This window comes from Arachis stenosperma, chromosome 4 (assembly GCF_014773155.1).
Source record: "Arachis stenosperma cultivar V10309 chromosome 4, arast.V10309.gnm1.PFL2, whole genome shotgun sequence".
Classification (NCBI taxonomy): Eukaryota; Viridiplantae; Streptophyta; class Magnoliopsida; order Fabales; family Fabaceae; genus Arachis; species Arachis stenosperma.
This window is the reverse complement of record NC_080380.1, coordinates 1014371-1032946: the sequence shown is the minus strand read 5'-3', so window position 1 is coordinate 1032946 and position 18576 is coordinate 1014371. Positions and strand designations below refer to the sequence as shown.

Below are 18576 nucleotides of genomic sequence, written 5' to 3'. Positions count from 1 at the left end.
TTTGGGTTTTTCGATCTCTTTTGTTATTCCTAGTACTCAATTTTGATTGAGTTTTCATAATTTAGGTTACTTTCGTGATTCATTTTTATTTTACTTGGTTGTTCATTTCGACTTATGAGTCAGAATGTTTCCGAGTTCCTCATGATCAACTTCTATAACCTCTTTACACCGACTTGTACCTCGTCGTTTTATCCTGACGACCATCTAGGTCGGTTCATGGGATTTTTATGTTTTGTCGAGCTTAAGTCGGTGCGTTTCGTCGAAAGAAAGAGAAAACAACAAAAAAAGGAATTTAAGAGATATTTGTAAGATGAAAAAGATCTTTATTAGTTGGGGAGATACTTTATTGCTACTAAGGGTTTTTGACAGTCTGTTTCCCTTAGCCCCTACTATGATGCCTCGTTAAAAACCCTTCTCCAAAAAAAACCCTTTGATTTTGGGAAAAAATCATGAAGTTGGGAAAAGAGTACATCAGGGAGTAGAGTTCGCTTTTAACTGTAGTACCTTTTCATATTACAAGCATGCCACGACCTTGGTAACTCGGTGCCGTTCAGGTCGGTCACTTTATAATAACCTTTTCCTAAGACCTCGTTGACTTTGTATGGTCCCTTCCAATTAGTAGCGAGTTTTCCTTCCCCTGACTTGTTGACTCCAATGTCGTTTCTGATCAAGATCAAGTCATTCGGCGCAAATTTTCTTCGAATGACTTTTTTGTTGTACCTTGTAGTCATCCTTTGCTTCAACGCTGCTTCTCTTATATGGGCATCTTCTCGGACTTCGGGGAGCAAGTCGAGCTCCTCTTTGTGCCCCTGTATGTTCCCGATCTCGTCATGGAGAATTACCCTTGGGCTTTGTTCATTGATTTCTATTGGTATCAATGCTTCTATGCCATAGACTAGTCGGAAGGGCGTTTCTCCAGTGGCGGATTGGGGCGTTGTCCTGTAAGCCCATAGCACTTGTGGGAGCTCTTCAGCCCAGGCTCCTTTTGCCTCTTGTAATCTTTTCTTTAGCCCTGTCAGTATGACTTTGTTGGCTACCTCGGCTTGCCCATTGGCTTGCGGGTGCTCCACCGAGGTGAACTGGTGTTTTATTTTCATACTGGCTACTAGGCTTCTGAAGGTAGAATCGGTGAATTGGGTTGCATTGTCTGTAGTAATGGAATAAGGTATCCCATATCTTGTGATGATATTTTTGTAGAGGAACCTCCGACTTTTTTGAGCAGTGATGGTGGCCAATGATTCTGCTTCTATCCACTTTGTGAAGTAATCTATTCCCACGATCAGGTATTTGACTTGTCCTGGTGCTTGGGGAAAAGGACCTAACAAATCCATTCCTCATTTTACAAAGGGCCATGGAGAAGTGATACTGATGAGCTCCTCTGGGGGAGCCACGTGGAAATTTGCATGCATCTGACATGGTTGGCACTTTTTCACAAATTCTGTGGCATTTTTCTGCAAGGTCAGCCAGTAGAATCCAGCTCGGATTACTTTCCTGGCTAGTGACCTTGCTCCGAGATGATTTTCACAGATTCCACTGTGGATTTCCTCTAACACCTCGGTGGTTCTTGAGGTCGGTACGCACTTTAACAATGGTGTTGATATCCCCCTTCTATAGAGAATATTTCTCACCAAAGTGTAATGTTGTGCTTCCCTCCGGATTTTCCTGGCCTCTTTTTCCTCTTTTGGAAGGATGTCAAATTTTATGTATTCGACCAAGGGGTTCATCCATCCGAGGTTTAAACCGACTACCTCAAGGACTTCTTGTTTGTCTTCTATTTTTACCACTGAGGGTTCCTGGAGGGTTTCTTGGATCAGGCTTCTGTTGTTCCCTCCTGGCTTGGTACTTGCTAACTTGGATAGAGCGTCCGCTCTGCTGTTTAGATCCCGAGTTATGTGTTTAACCTCGGTTTCTGTAAAGCGCACAAGGTGCTCCAGAATTTTCTCCAAGTACCTCTTCATTTTTGGGTCCTTTGCCTGATACTCTCCGCTTATCTGGGAGGTCACCACTTGAGAGTCGCTGTATATCGTCACCTTTGTAGCACCGACTTCTTCTGCCAGCTTCAATCCAGCAATCAAGGCTTCATACTCTGCCTGATTATTTGAAGCTGGGAATTCAAATTTTAGGGAAACCTCTATCTGGGTTCCTCTTTCATCTACCAATATTATGCCTGCACCGCTTCCTGTTTTGTTGGAGGATCCATCTACATAGAGTTTCCATGTGGTTGGTTTTTCCTCCTGATCCCCTGCGTATTCTGCAACGAAGTCGGCGAGGCATTGGGCTTTAATCGCCGTCCGAGTTTCATATCTTAAGTCGAACTTGGAGAGCTCTATTGCCCATTGAACCATTCTCCCTGCAACATCCATCTTTTGGAGGATTTGCTTCATGGGTTGGTTCGTACGGACTCTTATTGTCTGAGCTTGAAAGTAAGGCCGTAGCCTTCGTGAGGCTACTACTAAGGAGTAGGCAAACTTCTCTAGTTTGTGGTACCTTAGCTCAGGGCCTTGTAGAACTTTGCTGATGAAATATACTGGATGTTGTCCGACCTTGTCTTCTCTTATCAGGGCTGATGAGACAGCCTTGTCTGCTACAGATAAGTATAGGACGAGCTCTTTTCCGGCTACGGGTCGGGTCAGAATAGGAGGTTGGCTTAAGAATTTTTTGAACTCCTGGAACGCCTCCTCGCATTCAGGGGTCCATTCAAACTGACATCCATTTCTCAATAAGGAGAATAGTGGAAGGGATTTTAATGCTGATCCTGCCAAAAATCTGGAGAGGGCTGCAAGTCGGCCGTTCAGCTGCTGGATCTCTCTCAAACAAGTCGGGCTTTTCATCTCCAGGATGGCTCTACACTTATCGGGATTGGCTTCGATCCCTCTTTGTATTAGCATAAATCCTAGAAATTTCCCTGTCTCCACCGCGAAGGCGCATTTTGCAGGATTTAGTCTCATCCCGTGCAGCCTTATGGTGTCAAAGACTTGTGAGAGGTCTGACAAGAGGTCGACTTTTTCTTGGTCTTTACCAGCATGTCGTCGACGTATACTTCCATTAGGCTCCCAAGGTGAGAGGCAAACACCTTCTTCATCAACCTCTGGTACGTGGCCCCTGCATTTTTCAATCCAAATGGCATGACCACGTAGCAGAAATTAGCTCTGAGTGTGATGAATGATGTCTTCTCCTGGTCTGGCTCGTACATCGGGATTTGGTTATACCCCGAGTAGGCATCCATGAACGACAAGTATTGATACCCCGAGCTGGAGTTTACTAGGGTATCGATGCTTGGCAGTGGATAAGGGTCCTTGGGACATGCCTTATTTAGGTCGGTATAGTCCACACACATTCTCCATTTGCCATTTTGTTTTTTGACTAGCACTACATTGGCTAGCCATGTTGGGTACTTGACTTCTCTGATGAAGCCGGCTTCCAGGAGCGCCTGTACTTGCTCCGCTATTACTAGGGCTCGTTCTGGGCCGAGCTTACGTCTTCTTTGTTGTACAGGTCGGGACCCCGGGTAGACCGAGAGTTTGTGGGACATGAGCTCGGGGTCTATCCCAGGCATGTCGGAGGCCTTCCAGGCGAAGAGATCGGAGTTATCTCTTAGGAGCTTAGTCAACCCTTGTTTTAGGATTTTCCCTAGGTTGGCTCCTATGTGAGTATTTTTTCCTTCCTCTTCGCCGACCTGTATCTCTTCGGTTTTTCCTCCCGGTTGTGGTCGCAGTTCCTCTCTAGCCCTTGTACCACCGAGCTCTATTGCGTGGACTTCTCTGCCTTTTCCTCTCAGGTTTAGGCTTTCATTGTAGCATTTCCTTGCCAACTTCTGATCTCCCCTCACCGTCGCTATCCCCGCTGAGGTCGGGAATTTCATACAAAGGTGAGAAGTGGATACCACCGCTCCGAGTCGATTGAGGGTAGCTCTGCCGATTAAAGCATTATATGTTGACCCCACGTCGATGACTATGAAGTCTATACTCAGAGTCTTTGATTTCTCCCCCTTTCCAAAGGTGGTGTGGAGGGGCAAAAATCCTAGTGGCTTTATTGGCGTGTCGCCTAATCCGTACAAGGTGTCGGGGTAGGCTCTTAACTCTTTCTCATCCAACCCTAGTTTGTCAAAAGCGGGCTTAAAAAGGATGTCCGCTGAGCTTCCTTGGTCTACTAGGGTTCTGTGGAGGTGGGCATTTGCCAGGATCATAGTTATTACCATTGGATCATCGTGTCCAGGGATTATTCCTTGCCCATCTTCTTTTGTAAATGAAATGGTGGGGAGGTCGGATGACTCCTCTGCGACCTGGTAGACTCTCTTGAGGTGCCTTTTGCAAGAGGATTTGGTGAGTCCCCTTCCCACGAATCCCCCTGAGATCATATGGATATGTCTCTCGAGAGTCTGCGGTGGTGGGTCTCTTCTATCCGTGTCATCTCGCTTTCTCTTCCCGCGACCGTCCGACCTTTCTATGAGATATCTGTCAAGCCGACCTTCTCTAGCCAGCTTTTCTATCACATTTTTAAGGTTGTAGCAGTCGTTTGTGGAGTGACCATATATTTTATGGTACTCACAGTAGTCGCTGCGGCTCCCCCCTTTTTCTTAGTCTCCCTCTCCCTTTCTTTTGTTGAGGGAGGGTGCCCAGGTCGCCAACTCAGGTCTCTTAGCTTTGCATTTTCCTCCATGTTGATGTACTTTTCAGCTCTTTCCTATACATCACTTAGAGAGATGGGATGTCTTTTAGATATGGACTGTGAGAAGGGACCTTCTCTAAGCCCATTGACTAACCCCATTATGACTGCCACGGTGGGCAGGTCTTGAATCTCCAAACATGCTTTGTTGAACCTTTCCATATAGGCTCGTAGGGATTCTCCGACCTCCTGCTTTATTCCTAGGAGGCTTGGCGCATGTTTCACCTTGTCTTTCTGGATAGAGAACCTCATCAAAAACTTTCTTGAGAGGTCTTCAAAACTGGTGACCGACCTCGGGGGGAGGCTGTCGAACCACTTCATCGCTGCTTTCGTTAGAGTGGTCGGGAAAGCTTTGCATCGCGTAGCGTCGGAAGCATCAGCTAGGTATATCCGACTTTTGAAATTGCTTAAGTGATGCTTCGGATCCGTGGTTCCGTCATAGAGGTCCATATCGGGGCTTTTGAAGCTCCTTGAAACTTTTGCCCTCATTATGTCCTCGCTAAAGGGATCCTTTACTCCTATGGGCGGTTCTTCTCGTTCGTCGTGGGAGTTCCGGCTTTTGAGGGAGGATTCCAACTTCGAGAGTTTTTTTTCTAACTCTTTTCGTCGTTCCATCTCCTCATTTAGGCTCTTTTCTGTTTCCTTTTGTCGCTCCCGTTCTTGTTCTAACTGTTCCAGGCGACTGTGGACTAATCCCATGAGTTTAGTTGCATAGGATGGTCCTTCTTTCTCTGATTCGCGCCCTTCTGAAGAGTTCATCTTCGGATTTTTTACTCCGGAGGTGCCTTCCCTGTGTTGATCATTGGTTCCCTGGTGGAGGGTCAAGTCTGCATCATTATTACCTGTGTCCAGATTCTCTTGTTCAGAATCTGACTCCACATGACCCTCTTCGGGGGATCTGTCCGTCATCACTGGTTGATCTCTTGGGTCCCCGGCAACGGTGCCAATGTTACGATGGGTAACCAGAGATTAATGGGTTGGATGGCGTTGGTTGGCCCAAACGTATGAAGGAGGAGGCTTCAAGTGGATCTGCAACTCAGGAACCTCCGTCCGACTTGCGTGTGTGATAGAATGGGGGGTGGTACCTGCAAAGACACTCCAATGCCTAAGTTAGCAAGGGTGTGAGCAGGTCTAGAGAGTATTGGGACTTAGAGATACCTGAGGGGTGTCAGCGTATTTATAGTGGTGAACCAATAACCACCGTTGGAGTAGTGTCACCTTTTAAGGGTGTTAACCGTCCCTTTATCTTAGGGAGGTTCTTGGGGCAGTTACTCATTTGAATGAGTGTTTATCTGCCAGCTAACCCTCGTACCCGACTTCTTTAGAACAAGTCGTGGTGAGTACCGACTTCATAAGATAAAGATTGGTACTGGGTGAGATCCAACCCTTTGGATTAGGCCTTTTGCTTGGTCATGAACCTTTATTATTGGGCCAGAGTATTAACACTTTTTATTATTATTTTTTATATTTATTTTTAGTTACACTTTATTTTTTCAAATATAAAAAAAAATTAAGAAGATCTATTTCCATCAAACTCCACTGCAACTCTTCACACATGCTATTGCGTCGTAGCCACTCCTTCCATTAAAGACATGCCAAATCAAAAAGGCATTAGCTTCACTAGGATAGGGTAGTATCGGTCTAAGCATGGTACACAAATAACTCCTATGGTGTTAAAAAAGTAATAATTTATTAAAAAAATTTTATTAAAAATTTTATTTAAAAAAATTAATAATTTAAAAATTAAAAAATATATATTTTATTTTTTACATTAAAAAAAATAACAAAATTCACTCATATAGAATAAAACTCAAAATCATAAAACAATACTAATTTGTCAAACAACTCAAGTAACGAAAATTAAGATTATCATAAATTATCAGAATCAAAAATAAAATAATAAAACTATATACAAATAACACATAAATACTGAGCATAGAACAATAACACAAATAATCAAAACTAACACTCTGGTAGCTCACAATAATTTGTCAGAATCATTAAAAAAGTCATTCGTATTTGCTTAATTACGTTTAATAAAAAAAACTCTCAATTCACACTGATTTAGCTAATATAAACTACAATTTTTTATTGTCATTAAAGATTTGCTAATTTAACAAAAACTCAAATCCAATTTCATAAGTACTGTGTTGTAAATTAAAAAAATCTAAAACAACATGTAATTAACATAAAATTCTAAAACAAAATGCAGTAAATATCTAGTATAATGTAGCAAACAATCGTAAGAAAGAAGGTGCCGTAAATGAAGAAAGAGAATGAACGTAATGAAAAAAGAGAGTAATGTATAAACATATTTTTATTTTTAACAATTTGGTTATATTTTTTTTGTTTCCTACAATATCTTTTAACTTGTCTGGTCGAAAACTAATCCGTTGCAAATTTAAGTTTTATTTAAGAGTTTGTCGCTTATTAATAAATTATTATATATAAAAAACAGAATTTAAATCTCGATATTTGTTTAGCTCGACAAACCCAAATTAGTTGTATTTTTGATAATTTAATACATGCGTCTTTTTCACTTTTAACGTGCTTTTAAATACATACTAGTTACAATACGGTTTGAAAAGTAGCACCAAACCAAACTATCCCACACATTCCACAAAATTTCGATGAACAACACTAGGTGGCTTCTCGTTTTGTGCCACGTGTACATATTGCCACGTGTGATCTCCGCACTGGCTAAACCCTCTCTCACTTGGTCACTTCCCACGTCATAAAACATCACACAAAGCAAAGCTCTGCTCTAATTTCTTTATTTTAGTAGAGAAAGAAAATATAACTAAAAAAAAATAAAAGAAACGCAGAAAAACCCTTTGATTATTGTCAAACCCGTCACGCCTCGCCTTTGCTGGTCTGAGTATTATACCATCACTCGCCACATTCCCTGCAATTCATCGCCTAACTTCCTCGGCAACGAAACGCTTCCCGCAATGTCACGCTGAAGGGAATGCGATCTGCGTATTCAACCGTAGCTTTTCTCCTTCTTCCCCCCATCTCCGAAACGCATTCCCCTTCCTCAACCACCTTCTTTCTTAAGCCTTGAAACCGAACTCGTTGCTAAATCCTCAACTTTTCCAGCTGCGATAGACGATCCGAGAAGGATAAAAAGAAATGGCGTCGTTCTTCTCGAAGCTGGCGTTGATTCTCTCGTTTTTTCTGCTTTTCTTCCTCTTTCCTGCTCAATCCGCGGTGTTCAGCGTAGATCTGGGGTCCGAATCGCTCAAAGTTGCTGTCGTGAACTTGAAACCTGGTCAGACACCGATCTCTATCGCCATCAACGAGATGTCGAAGCGCAAATCACCGGCGCTGGTTTCCTTCAACTCCGGCAACCGTCTCCTTGCCGAAGAAGCCGCTGGCCTCACCGCTCGCTATCCGCAGGACGTGTACTCTCAAATCAGGGACCTCATAGGGAAACCCTACGGCTTCGCCAAGAAGTTTCTGGATTCAATGTACCTCCCTTTCGAGGTGAAGGAGGATTCCAGAGGCACAGTGAGCTTCGTGGTGGAAGGCGATGGTGGCGCCACTCAGTATTCCGCGGAGGAATTGGTGGCTATGGTGCTGGGCTATGCGGTGCATTTGGCGGAGTTCCACTCCAAGGTTCCGATCAAAGACGCCGTGATATCGGTGCCGCCTTATTTCGGGCAGGCTGAGAGGAAAGGGGTGCTTCAGGCGGCTCAGTTGGCGGGGATTAATGTTCTCTCGCTGATAAATGAGCATTCTGGCGCTGCGTTGCAGTATGGGATTGACAAAGACTTTTCCAATGAGTCCAGGCATGTTGTTTTTTATGACATGGGTTCTGGCAGTACCTATGCTGCACTTGTTTCTTTCTCAGCGTACAAGAGCAAAGAGTATGGGAAGACTGTGTCTGTGAACCAGTTTCAGGTATGTGTGAATGTATTAGCCAGTTTTAGGTACAAATTGACTTGCAGATAATCAACAGGGGACTCCAGTGACTTGTATTAGTCTAAAGCAATTAACCATTATGTGTTTAAATATGAAATCTGATGGAAACACAACTGTATTTTCAATATTTCGTATCTGATGCGTGTGATCCAGAAGTAAATGAAGTGATCAGTCATTCATTACGTAAATGCTTCCATGATTTCTTCCTGAAAAATTTAATCCTCTTAACTTGCTCACTCACTTTGTAATCTGTGTAGGTTAAGGACGTACGTTGGAACGCAGAGCTGGGTGGCCAGAATATGGAACTACGGTTGGTGGAGCATTTTGCAGATGAGTTCAATAAACAAGTTGGTGGTGGAATAGATGTGAGGAAATTTCCCAAGGCTATGGCAAAATTGAAGAAGCAGGTTAAGCGAACAAAAGAAATTCTTAGTGCAAACACAGCAGCTCCTATTTCAGTGGAATCACTTCATAATGATATAGACTTCAGGTACCAAATTATAAATCTTCTCAGCGCTTCTTCTCTAGTTTTGATTTAAATGAATTTGTATATTCTTATTGTATACTAACATTTTGAAATGCTAATCAAAATTTTGTGTCGTACTTAATAAACAATTATATTAAGCCACTAAAAAATGTAACCCTTGCAAACATACATGGTATTCAATAAAGTTATGCTGCTTTAAACAAGCATGCGGTGATCTTGCCTTGTATAATGATGCAGCTTGATATGTTCTGTGAATATTACACATTTTCCATGTTTGGTTTGTCTTTGGGTTTTGTGATCTGTATGCTTTGGTGATATATTAAGTTTAAAAGCATGACCTTCACTTTTCTTTATTGTTATTTTTCTTTATCCTAAAGTGTTAAGAATCCTAGCAGAGAATAATTTTGAAAGAGAAGGATTGAAAAGAGAGAAAGCGAGTGAAATTGACAGGGAGAATTTAGAGAAATTTAAGAGGGAATCTGTGTGAAACTTTCATTGACTTATCAATTGATGGGTGAGGGGAGGAAAAGGCTTTGGAGGGAAACCTCATTCATGAGTTTTATTATTCAGAGGGCTAGGATTTTGGAGCTTTTTGTTAATCCTCCAAAATCCCCATTGTCAAGTTCCTCCAAATTGGAGGTTTCATGAGATTTAGATTGTTACACTTTTATTCCAATAAACTATTGTATTACTATTTATTCCCTTTTACTTTTTTGTACTTAATATTCTAATAAAAGATAAAATTGTAAAAATATACAGTCTGTCTTCCAATCCTCACATTCCTAATTATTTTAAACTCGTGAATGAGAGGGGGTTTGAAAATCTCAAACCCTTCCTTCACTTCCCCTTCCTTGTCGTCTAAAACCTTTCTTTCCCTTTCCCTTGCAACTTGTAGACACACCCTTAAAGGTACAAGAAAATGAAGTAGAGAGCAGTATCATTACTACTGGATCTAATAACTCTGGAGTAACATATCAGAAATATTCTAATAAGAACACAAACCAATGTCTGAGCAATGCCATAGCTCAATTTTGATCTAATTCCAATTGTTATCTTTATCTTTTCATCTCTCACTCATTTATGGCATTATAGTCTCTTTCCTTTATCTGCCAGCTCATTGTTCTATTATACATTTTAGGACACCACACCCACCTTCATATTTCCCTCGTTAAGATTATAGAAATATCATCTAATCCCTCTTCTACCCATGGAAACAGCCACTAATGTAATTATCAGGTTAGGCTGCAGATATTACACCCTTTGGGTGCGGCCATTCCCCGGGCCCTACATTAACGCGGGATGCTTGTGCAACAGGCTGCCCTTTTCAAGTTGTCTCTGTCTTTTATGTGTGAGCTGTTAATGTTAGCTGGCCTAACTGATACTAATAGGAATCTAAGGGAAAAACTGAATACATATAATTTAATGGGCTGATTGTAGTCTCAGATCAATGAAATATAATCTGTTTATTCATTTTATACTTCAATTTTTATTATTCTTCTCTGCAAACAAAATTCAACACAAACGAAGTGCAACAAAATGGGAGATTAACCTATGTAGCATTAAAACTCGCAACGCATCATTTATGCAAGCACTGCTGTTCATATAAGAGATTTAACTTTGCGGGAAGCTTTGGACTTACAGATAGCCAATAGGTTTACCAAGGTGGATGGAGGTTATATCCAAGGGATGAGTTAGAAATTGAAAGTATTATTACAAGAAAACATTTCAGATGAATCTAGAGACCTGGCCTCTGACTGGATATTGCTATCTCCACTGGATTTACAAGCTAAAAATTTCCAAGAACCAAGAAGGAACTTGAGAAAGAAATGCATTTTGATGGATGAAATTCTTTTATATGATCAAACTTCTCTAAGGAAGTGCTTGCTTCAACCAAAATGATGAGAAAGAATATACATACCTATTTGTCAAGAAATGTCTTCAAAATAAATTCTTTTTTTGTCAACAAAAAAAAAAAAAATCTATTTGGTGTTTATTATCAAATTACAATACATTAGACTTTATTTAATACTTAAGGCTTCTAAAGAGATTTAAATATAAATGGTTTGAACACATGATTTATATTGCTACTTTGGTATTGTTTAAATCATGTAGCTGACCCACCTAGTGAGACAAGACTTAGTTGTTGCTAATGTTGTAATTCTTAAGGTCTTTTTCGATCATGCCTTCTATTCTTCCAGGAGCTCAATAACCCGTGAGAAGTTTGAAGAGCTTTGTGATGATATTTGGGAACAATCTCTTCTGCCAGTGAAAGAGGTGATTGAGCATTCTGGCTTGTCAATGGACCAGATATATGCGGTGGAGTTGATTGGAGGTGCTACCAGAGTGCCAAAGCTACAGGTTTGAATAATATTTTCAATTTTTGTTGTCATTCTTTGGGCAGTATGCTGTTAGGGAAGGTTGAGAGTTTATCTGCAAAGTTTGAGATCCATCCTTTTATTCCTTTGCATATAATATATGTTATATACAGCATTGATATTTTGACAAAATGTTTATTCTTGTTGTCAATCTTTGTAATCCTTCTCAAAATTGAACCCATTTTACTTGAAGATTTGCTTGGAGTTGGTATTGCTATCCTTTATTGATATAAATAGTGAAGGAAAGTGAAGAGAAGCTCATATGGTCATGTTCCGGTATAGACATTATAACTGAAATATGCAAATTAACTATCTTGAATGAAGTTTAAATATGACGAAATTGGGATTCAATAATCTCCCTACCAAGTTGTCAACTTATGTGTGGTACCTATTTATTTTGGAAATGGTACGCATCGCATTGTGTTTTTAGTGTTGTCTGAAACACCCATATTGTCTGTGTTTTTTGTTTAAGCAGAGTATTTCACTTAACACTACAGCATCATGCCCAGAGATTTACTTCTTATATATATACATATATATGTTATTACAGGCTAAGCTTCAAGAGTTCCTTGGGAGAAAACAACTTGATAGGCATCTTGATGCTGATGAAGCTATTGTTCTTGGTGCAGCGTTGCACGCTGCAAATTTAAGTGATGGAATTAAATTGAACCGCAAGCTAGGAATGATTGATGGTTCTTTGTATGGATTTGTGGTTGAGTTGGATGGTCCTGATCTTCTGAAGGATGAAAGCTCGAGGCAGTTACTAGTACCACGAATGAAGAAACTACCGAGCAAGGTAAACCAGTTCATGTTCTTGCTTCAAGTCACAGCATACTATAAGAAGAATTTCCTGATACTTCATATTGTAAGAAGAGCAAACAAATTGATTATACTAATGGTTTATTGTATTGCATACTTGCCAGATGTTCAGATCCGTTAGTCACAACAAGGATTTTGAAGTGTTGCTAGCTTATGAAAGTGAAAATCATTTACCACCGGGTGTCACTTCTCCTGAAATTGCAAAATACCAGATTTCTGGTTTGACAGATGCAAGTGAGAAGTAAGGATAAAAAACTTTGGAACTAGTTATGATTTGAGACCCTTAAGGAATTGTTTGCATACAAAATACTTAGAAACTCTAGTGCCCCCTCTCTGTGTTTCTCTAATATTTTCCAGATACTCATCTCGAAACCTGTCGTCCCCTATCAAGGCAATTATACATTTCTCTCTAAGCAGAAGTGGAATTCTCTCTCTTGATCGGGCTGATGCTGTTATCGAAATAACAGAATGGGTGGAAGTTCCCAAAAAGACCCTGACCGTAGAGAACTCGACTATTTCATCGAACCTATCAACTGAAGCTGGTGCTAACAACAATTCCACAGAAAGCAGTGAAAAAATGGAAACTGATAGTGGGGGTAATACAACCGACAGTATTGCGGAGGAGAAAGTAGCTGCTGAACCTGTCATGGAGAAAAAGCTTAAAAAGAAGACCTTTAGGGTACCATTAAAGGTGAAGATAATTACTTGCACCTAGTTTATGCTCTTGAAATTGTCTCGAGGGGAAAATTTGAAATGTGAGCTAATATACAGTATTTACTTTAACTTGTGGCAGATTGTTGAGAAAGAGCCTGGAATGTCTCTGTCTAAAGATTTTCTTGCCGAAGCCAAAGGAAAATTGGAAGCACTAGACAAAAAAGATGCCGAAAGAAAAAGAACGGCTGAGTTAAAAAATAATTTAGAAGGTTATATATATACCACTAAGGAAAAGGTTGGTAGAGAGAAATATGCTTATTGTTTCCTTTAGTATAGAAGGCCTTCATCATTTATATAACTTGTAAAGCTTTATCCTTTCAGTTTTCCATTTTCTTTGGGGTATTTGAACTCCTCCATGGCTCCATCCCACATCTTGGCCCAAAAAAGGAAAAAAAAAAAAGAAAAAAGAAAAGGGAGTGACATTATCAATTTGAGAGAGGCAAAAATATATTCTCCATCAAAATTCAACTAAAGAATGAAAGTTTTAATAAGCATTTCTACATTTCTTTTATTCTGTCAAAAACTGTCTATAGCCAAAGTAACTAACAAGCTTCAGTCCTTCAGTCTTTGTCTGTCCTCAAATATCAAAATAAACCAATTGAACTATTTATTATCCACTTGATAGTGCTGTATGCTATTTTTCAACTTTTCTTATTGCTGCGTTCTTTTTATTACCAGATTGAAACTGTTGAAGAGTTTGAAAAAGTTTCTACAAGTGAGGAACGCCAGTCCTTTGTTGAGAAGCTTGATGAGGTTAACCTTTTCCTTTGGTGACATGGAAAAAATGTTATCTTGTGAGAATTCTGACCCAATCTTCTTTCATTTTGTTAGGTGCAAGATTGGTTGTACACAGATGGTGAAGATGCCAATGCTACTGAGTTTCAAGAACGTCTAGATATGTTGAAAGCTGTTGGTGATCCAGTTTTCTTTAGGTTTGTATTTTGAGTTGTAGAGTAGCACCAGTAACTTTATTGTGCCTTTTTAGCATGGTGTTTTATGAATTGGTTAACATCTGTTTCAGGTTAAAAGAGCTTACAGCTCGACCAGCTGCTATTGAACATGCCCAGAAATATCTCGAGGAGCTGAAGCAGGTACCAAATTAAAAGCTTAAGATGTAATGTGTCTTGTAGATTTGTCTTCCCTTCATTTTCCATTGTTTAAAAACAGAAAATTTGTGACCCTTGTCCTCATAGAGAAGACCTTTAGCGGGAACACCTTTGACGTACTTTAGAATGTTGATCAGAGCATTCAAATGACCTTCATACGATGAGTTCAAAAATTGACTAGCCACACTTATTGCAAAGAAGATTTTTGAACACGTGGTAGTGAGATAAATAGATAACTTAGTTTCTCAACTAATTTTCTATACCTTCCTAGCTTAGATAAGGATTTCCCTTTTATGTAGTAGAAGTTTGATAATGGGATCAATAGGAGAATCAATAGGTTTGGCTCCAAGCAAGCCAGCTTCATCTAAGACGTCCATAAGCTGTGCATGTTCAATGCCTAAGAAGTAACAATTCTATCAAGGTGTTTGATATGAAAGTGCTGACATGGATGTTGTTTAATGCGAGTTATGCCATCATCACCACTGCTAGTAATGACAGTATCATCAACATATACAATCAAATATGTGCATCCTTGAGGAGTGTGGTGGTATAACACAGAGTGGTTTCTCCTTTTCATGCCAAATTGTTGAACAACAGAGGATTATCTACCAAACCAGACTCAAGGGGATTGCTTAAGACTATTAAAGGGATTTGTGGAGTCTTTCGACAAGCAGAAAGACATATGGTACCTGGAAAGATTTTGATAGAACTAGGAGCTAGCAGAAGGTTAGGATTTTATTGATGCACTGGGACTGCAAATTGCACTCCCTAGAAGGTTCTTACACAGTTCGAACTACCAACTTAGAGAGAGAGAGTTTCTCTCCAACTCTAAAGAATTAACAAACAGCAAAAGTATGAAAAACATAACTAACTACAACACAGCTATTTATAGGTAGTTAGGAGTACAGCTAACTAACCAACAGCCAGCTAGACCAAGCTAAAACTGCTCACTATCAGCTACTAGAGTAGAGCTACTTACCTCTTCTCTTGTAGAATAGCCCAAACCTGTTACTAGGTGCCATTCTATCAGATTTTTTTTTCTCGCTAGGCTTTGGTACCATGTTAACTGTGACCGAATATGTACACGATTAGCTACCGTTTCACAATAGATCCTATAATTCCTAATCCATTTAATAATAGATATTCTAACATCATCCACCCACCCCTCTCCTTCCCGCATATTTCTTGTCTTCTCTTTCTCTCTCTATGTGCCACGTGATCCTTTTAAAGCTCAAGTAGTTAATGAACTTTTAAAGAGATTATGGTAACCATGTGCTTGTTTTATTTGATAGGATAGATTTAGAGGATTGTGCTTGTTTTATTTCTATTATTTTAAATTGACTTTTGAAATTGAGCAATATCTCAAATCAATCAAAAATTTTCGTCGGACACTTCATTTTTCAACAAATTTTAATCACCAAAGCATTCGCTAAATTTTTTATTTTGTTAGACAAATCAGCCCCCACGTTAGATTGTTCGTCTATATGTAGGGATGAGAATTTAAAAAATTCTTGGGGATTGTTTTTGCTTAACTTTTTACCAAAAGTTGGCATGACGATTGATGTGTCTAATAAAATAAAAAATTAGGGACTAATTTGGTGATTAAAATTTTTTGAGGATTACAGTGTTTTAACTAAATTTCTTTTGGGGATTGATTTGGGATGTTACTCTTCCCAATTTGAAGGAATTTTGCAATATAGAAAATTTTGAAAGGTTCAAAATAACAAATGGAGAAGTGCATCTGGTGTAATTTTCAATCGAAAAGTATCACACTTAAGAACAAAAGTTACCACAAATGAGACTTCTGAGTGTGAGAATAAGAATAATATGTTGTGGAGATGTGAATGCTATGTTGAATGAGCTGACACTACTACACTAGATGAGATTTTGTTGAAAAGTTAATGCATGATTAAGTTAGGACTTAGTGGTACTATTGTGGAACTTTTGAATCATGCAGTAGGTGGTTTGTCTATGTGGAAGTTGGATGGGTGGACTTTGGAGGGTAGTTCAACTATTAGATGTAGAAGGTGGACCAAGAAAGGTTATAGGTGAAACCATCAAGAAACATTTAGCTTGAAATAGTCCATCTATAAACGGTCATGATGGCATCATTTGATCCATCTAGTCAACCAAGTGGAAAATGACCTAGTAGTTATATTGTATAAATGGAAATATTGATAAAGATGCTTATCTGTTCTTTATCTATTTTTTTATTATGTCAGCCCTTGTGATGCCATTATTATTAGATTTTGTTTGAGCAATGTTCAACTGTCTGTTGCATTTGGGATTCTAGATGTGTATAACTTTTTGTTATGAAACTATCAAACTCCATGAATATCTTAAAATGACTGCAGTTGCCTTTATTGAGCTTTAGTAGATTATAAAATGCTGTAATTTTCTTTAGAAAACCAGTTTGATGTTGAACAAACGAAACATGTGCAAGCACTTGGATATACGCTGGTCTGTCTGGTATATATCCGAAGTAGTGTCTGGTTTACATAGTTCATGTGCAGTATCAATTAGGTATTTGGGTATCGAACTGGAAGCATTTATATATTAATCTTTTTCTGACATCTGCAGATTGTTCAAGAGTGGAAGGTAAACAAGTCTTGGCTTCCAAAAGAACGAGTAGATGCGGTACCTGGTTTAACCTGATTTCAATATTCTATATACTATTATTAGAGAAAACGACAAATAAGTCCCTAACCTTTTATTTCGAAGACAAATAAGTCCTCGACTAATTGAAAATACAAAAGCGTTCCTCACTTTCTAAAACGTGAGACATCTAAATCCTTCCAGAGGACCTATTTGTCCGTATATATTTTGGACGGAAGGGTTTAAATGTCTCACGTTTTAAAATGTGAGGGACGCTTTTATATTCTCAATTAGTCAGAGACTTCAGTGTTTTCGAATTAAAAAGTCAAGGATTTATTTGTCTTTTTCTCTTATTATTATTATTATTATTATTATTTGGAAACTCATTCTTGGTTTTTGGGTCAATTATTTTCTAGATTCTAGATGATGCTGAAAAGTTAAAGAAGTGGTTGGACGAAAAAGAGACTGAACAACAGAAGTGAGTTAATGCAGTTTTAATTTGTGTTACCTTTGGTTATTTCAGTATTCTATTGGTGTCGGTTAGCATTTATTTTGATCTTCCTGACTAGTCGCTAGTGTTTGGCCATTGAGGAAATTGCATTATGATTACTGCATGGTGGGTTTGTTGTAATTGGTTATGGAATTTGATGTGTTGTTGTGTACTTTTTTCTGCAGGATTTCTGGATTCAGTACACCAGCTTTTACTTCTGAAGAAGTACTTTTGAAGGTGTTTGATCTTCAAAACAAGGTACTGTCTCTCTACTTTTCTTGATCAAGACAGTTTACAGGTCCGAGATGGGATCATTGCCTTATTTAAGTTTTCTATACTCATTTTCAGGTTGCCAGTGTTAATAAAATTCCCAAGCCTAAGCCTAAAATTCAGAAACCTGTGAAGAATGAAACTGAGAGCAAAGTGCAGGAGGATTCGGGTAATTCTAACTCCACCTCAACTGCCGGTGATCAATCCAGTGACAGTTCAGAAGGCACAAGTGAAGAATTTGCTGACAATCAAGAAGGTCCAAGTGATGAAAAGAATGATGAGCAAACAGAAGTTCATGATGAGTTATGACCGAGCAGGAAAGCATGTAGGCCCAGTTTTAATCAGCTACCTGCAGGACTTTTAGTTAGTAGACTAATTTCTAGTGGATAGGGGAGAGGATGCATTGTCAATTTTCGGCGATCAGGAGAATTTATCTGAGGAAGTATTTTCTGGATAAATGGTTAGTTTTAAGGTTAGAACATGTGGTTTCTAATTATTTTCCTCTTGCAACTTAACAGAAGAAAAAATTGAAAGCAGAATAGAGGAGCCGGTGTTGTGGGTTTTTTTTTTTCTTTTTTCTTTTTCCCTTGTGTTTTGTTTTTTTTTTTTTTTGGGGGGGGGGGGGGGGGGATTAGGTTTTCTAAATTTGTAGTTTACAATATGAAGGGTTATATTATCTGCTGAAAGATTATAGGGGAGTAAATGAATACTAAGACTCAGTCGCTCGACAGGGCATTTATAGAATTTTTTAAACAGCTTTTTCTTTTTCACTCCGATTTACACCAAGTAGCTGGTATAATTTTGTTAAAACTTAAAACTAACTCTGAAAGACTGAACAAGTTTTTTCACCCAAAAACAGCGTTATTTCCCTTCCTCTAATATTCCAGTTAACGGCAATGAGGAAAGGCGAAAAATAATAGATACATTAATCAGATTAGGTATTACATGTTTGCCTGTTATATTATTAATTATAATTTAAAACCGAATTTAAATGGTAAATGCTATAAACAATGAAATGAGAAAGATGCGTCTTCCACGGTTCTTTCCTGTCATCCAGGTTTCATCGTTTTGTCATGTTTCCTATCTTTATTTTGGAAATAAGAAATTATCTTAAAAACTGGCAGAAGAAAA

General features: G+C 39.1%; 1 protein-coding gene across 1 annotated transcript; it reads left to right on the top strand.

Moving 5' to 3' along the window:
- The first annotated feature begins 7461 nt into the window (after nt 1–7461).
- Nucleotides 7462–18215, top strand: LOC130976005 (heat shock 70 kDa protein 17). The gene is made up of 14 exons (XM_057900731.1): nt 7462–8568; nt 8847–9079; nt 11275–11434; nt 12002–12247; nt 12375–12511; nt 12628–12961; nt 13064–13219; nt 13663–13737; nt 13816–13916; nt 14006–14075; nt 16671–16727; nt 17102–17163; nt 17361–17433; nt 17524–18215. Exons 1-14 carry the CDS (start codon nt 7798–7800, stop codon nt 17752–17754), a joined length of 2706 nt encoding a protein of 901 aa, XP_057756714.1. The 5' UTR covers nt 7462–7797; the 3' UTR covers nt 17755–18215.
- The last annotated feature ends 361 nt before the right edge of the window (nt 18216–18576 follow it).

Coding starts and splice junctions, on each gene's coding strand:
- LOC130976005 (XM_057900731.1), top strand. CDS start 7,798: ATGGCGTCGTTCTTCTCGAAGCTGGCGTTGATTCTCTCGTTTTTTCTG. Junction 8,569..8,846: donor TGTCTGTGAACCAGTTTCAG/GTATGTGTGAAT, acceptor TAATCTGTGTAG/GTTAAGGACGTACGTTGGAA. Junction 14,076..16,670: donor ATCTCGAGGAGCTGAAGCAG/GTACCAAATTAA, acceptor TGACATCTGCAG/ATTGTTCAAGAGTGGAAGGT.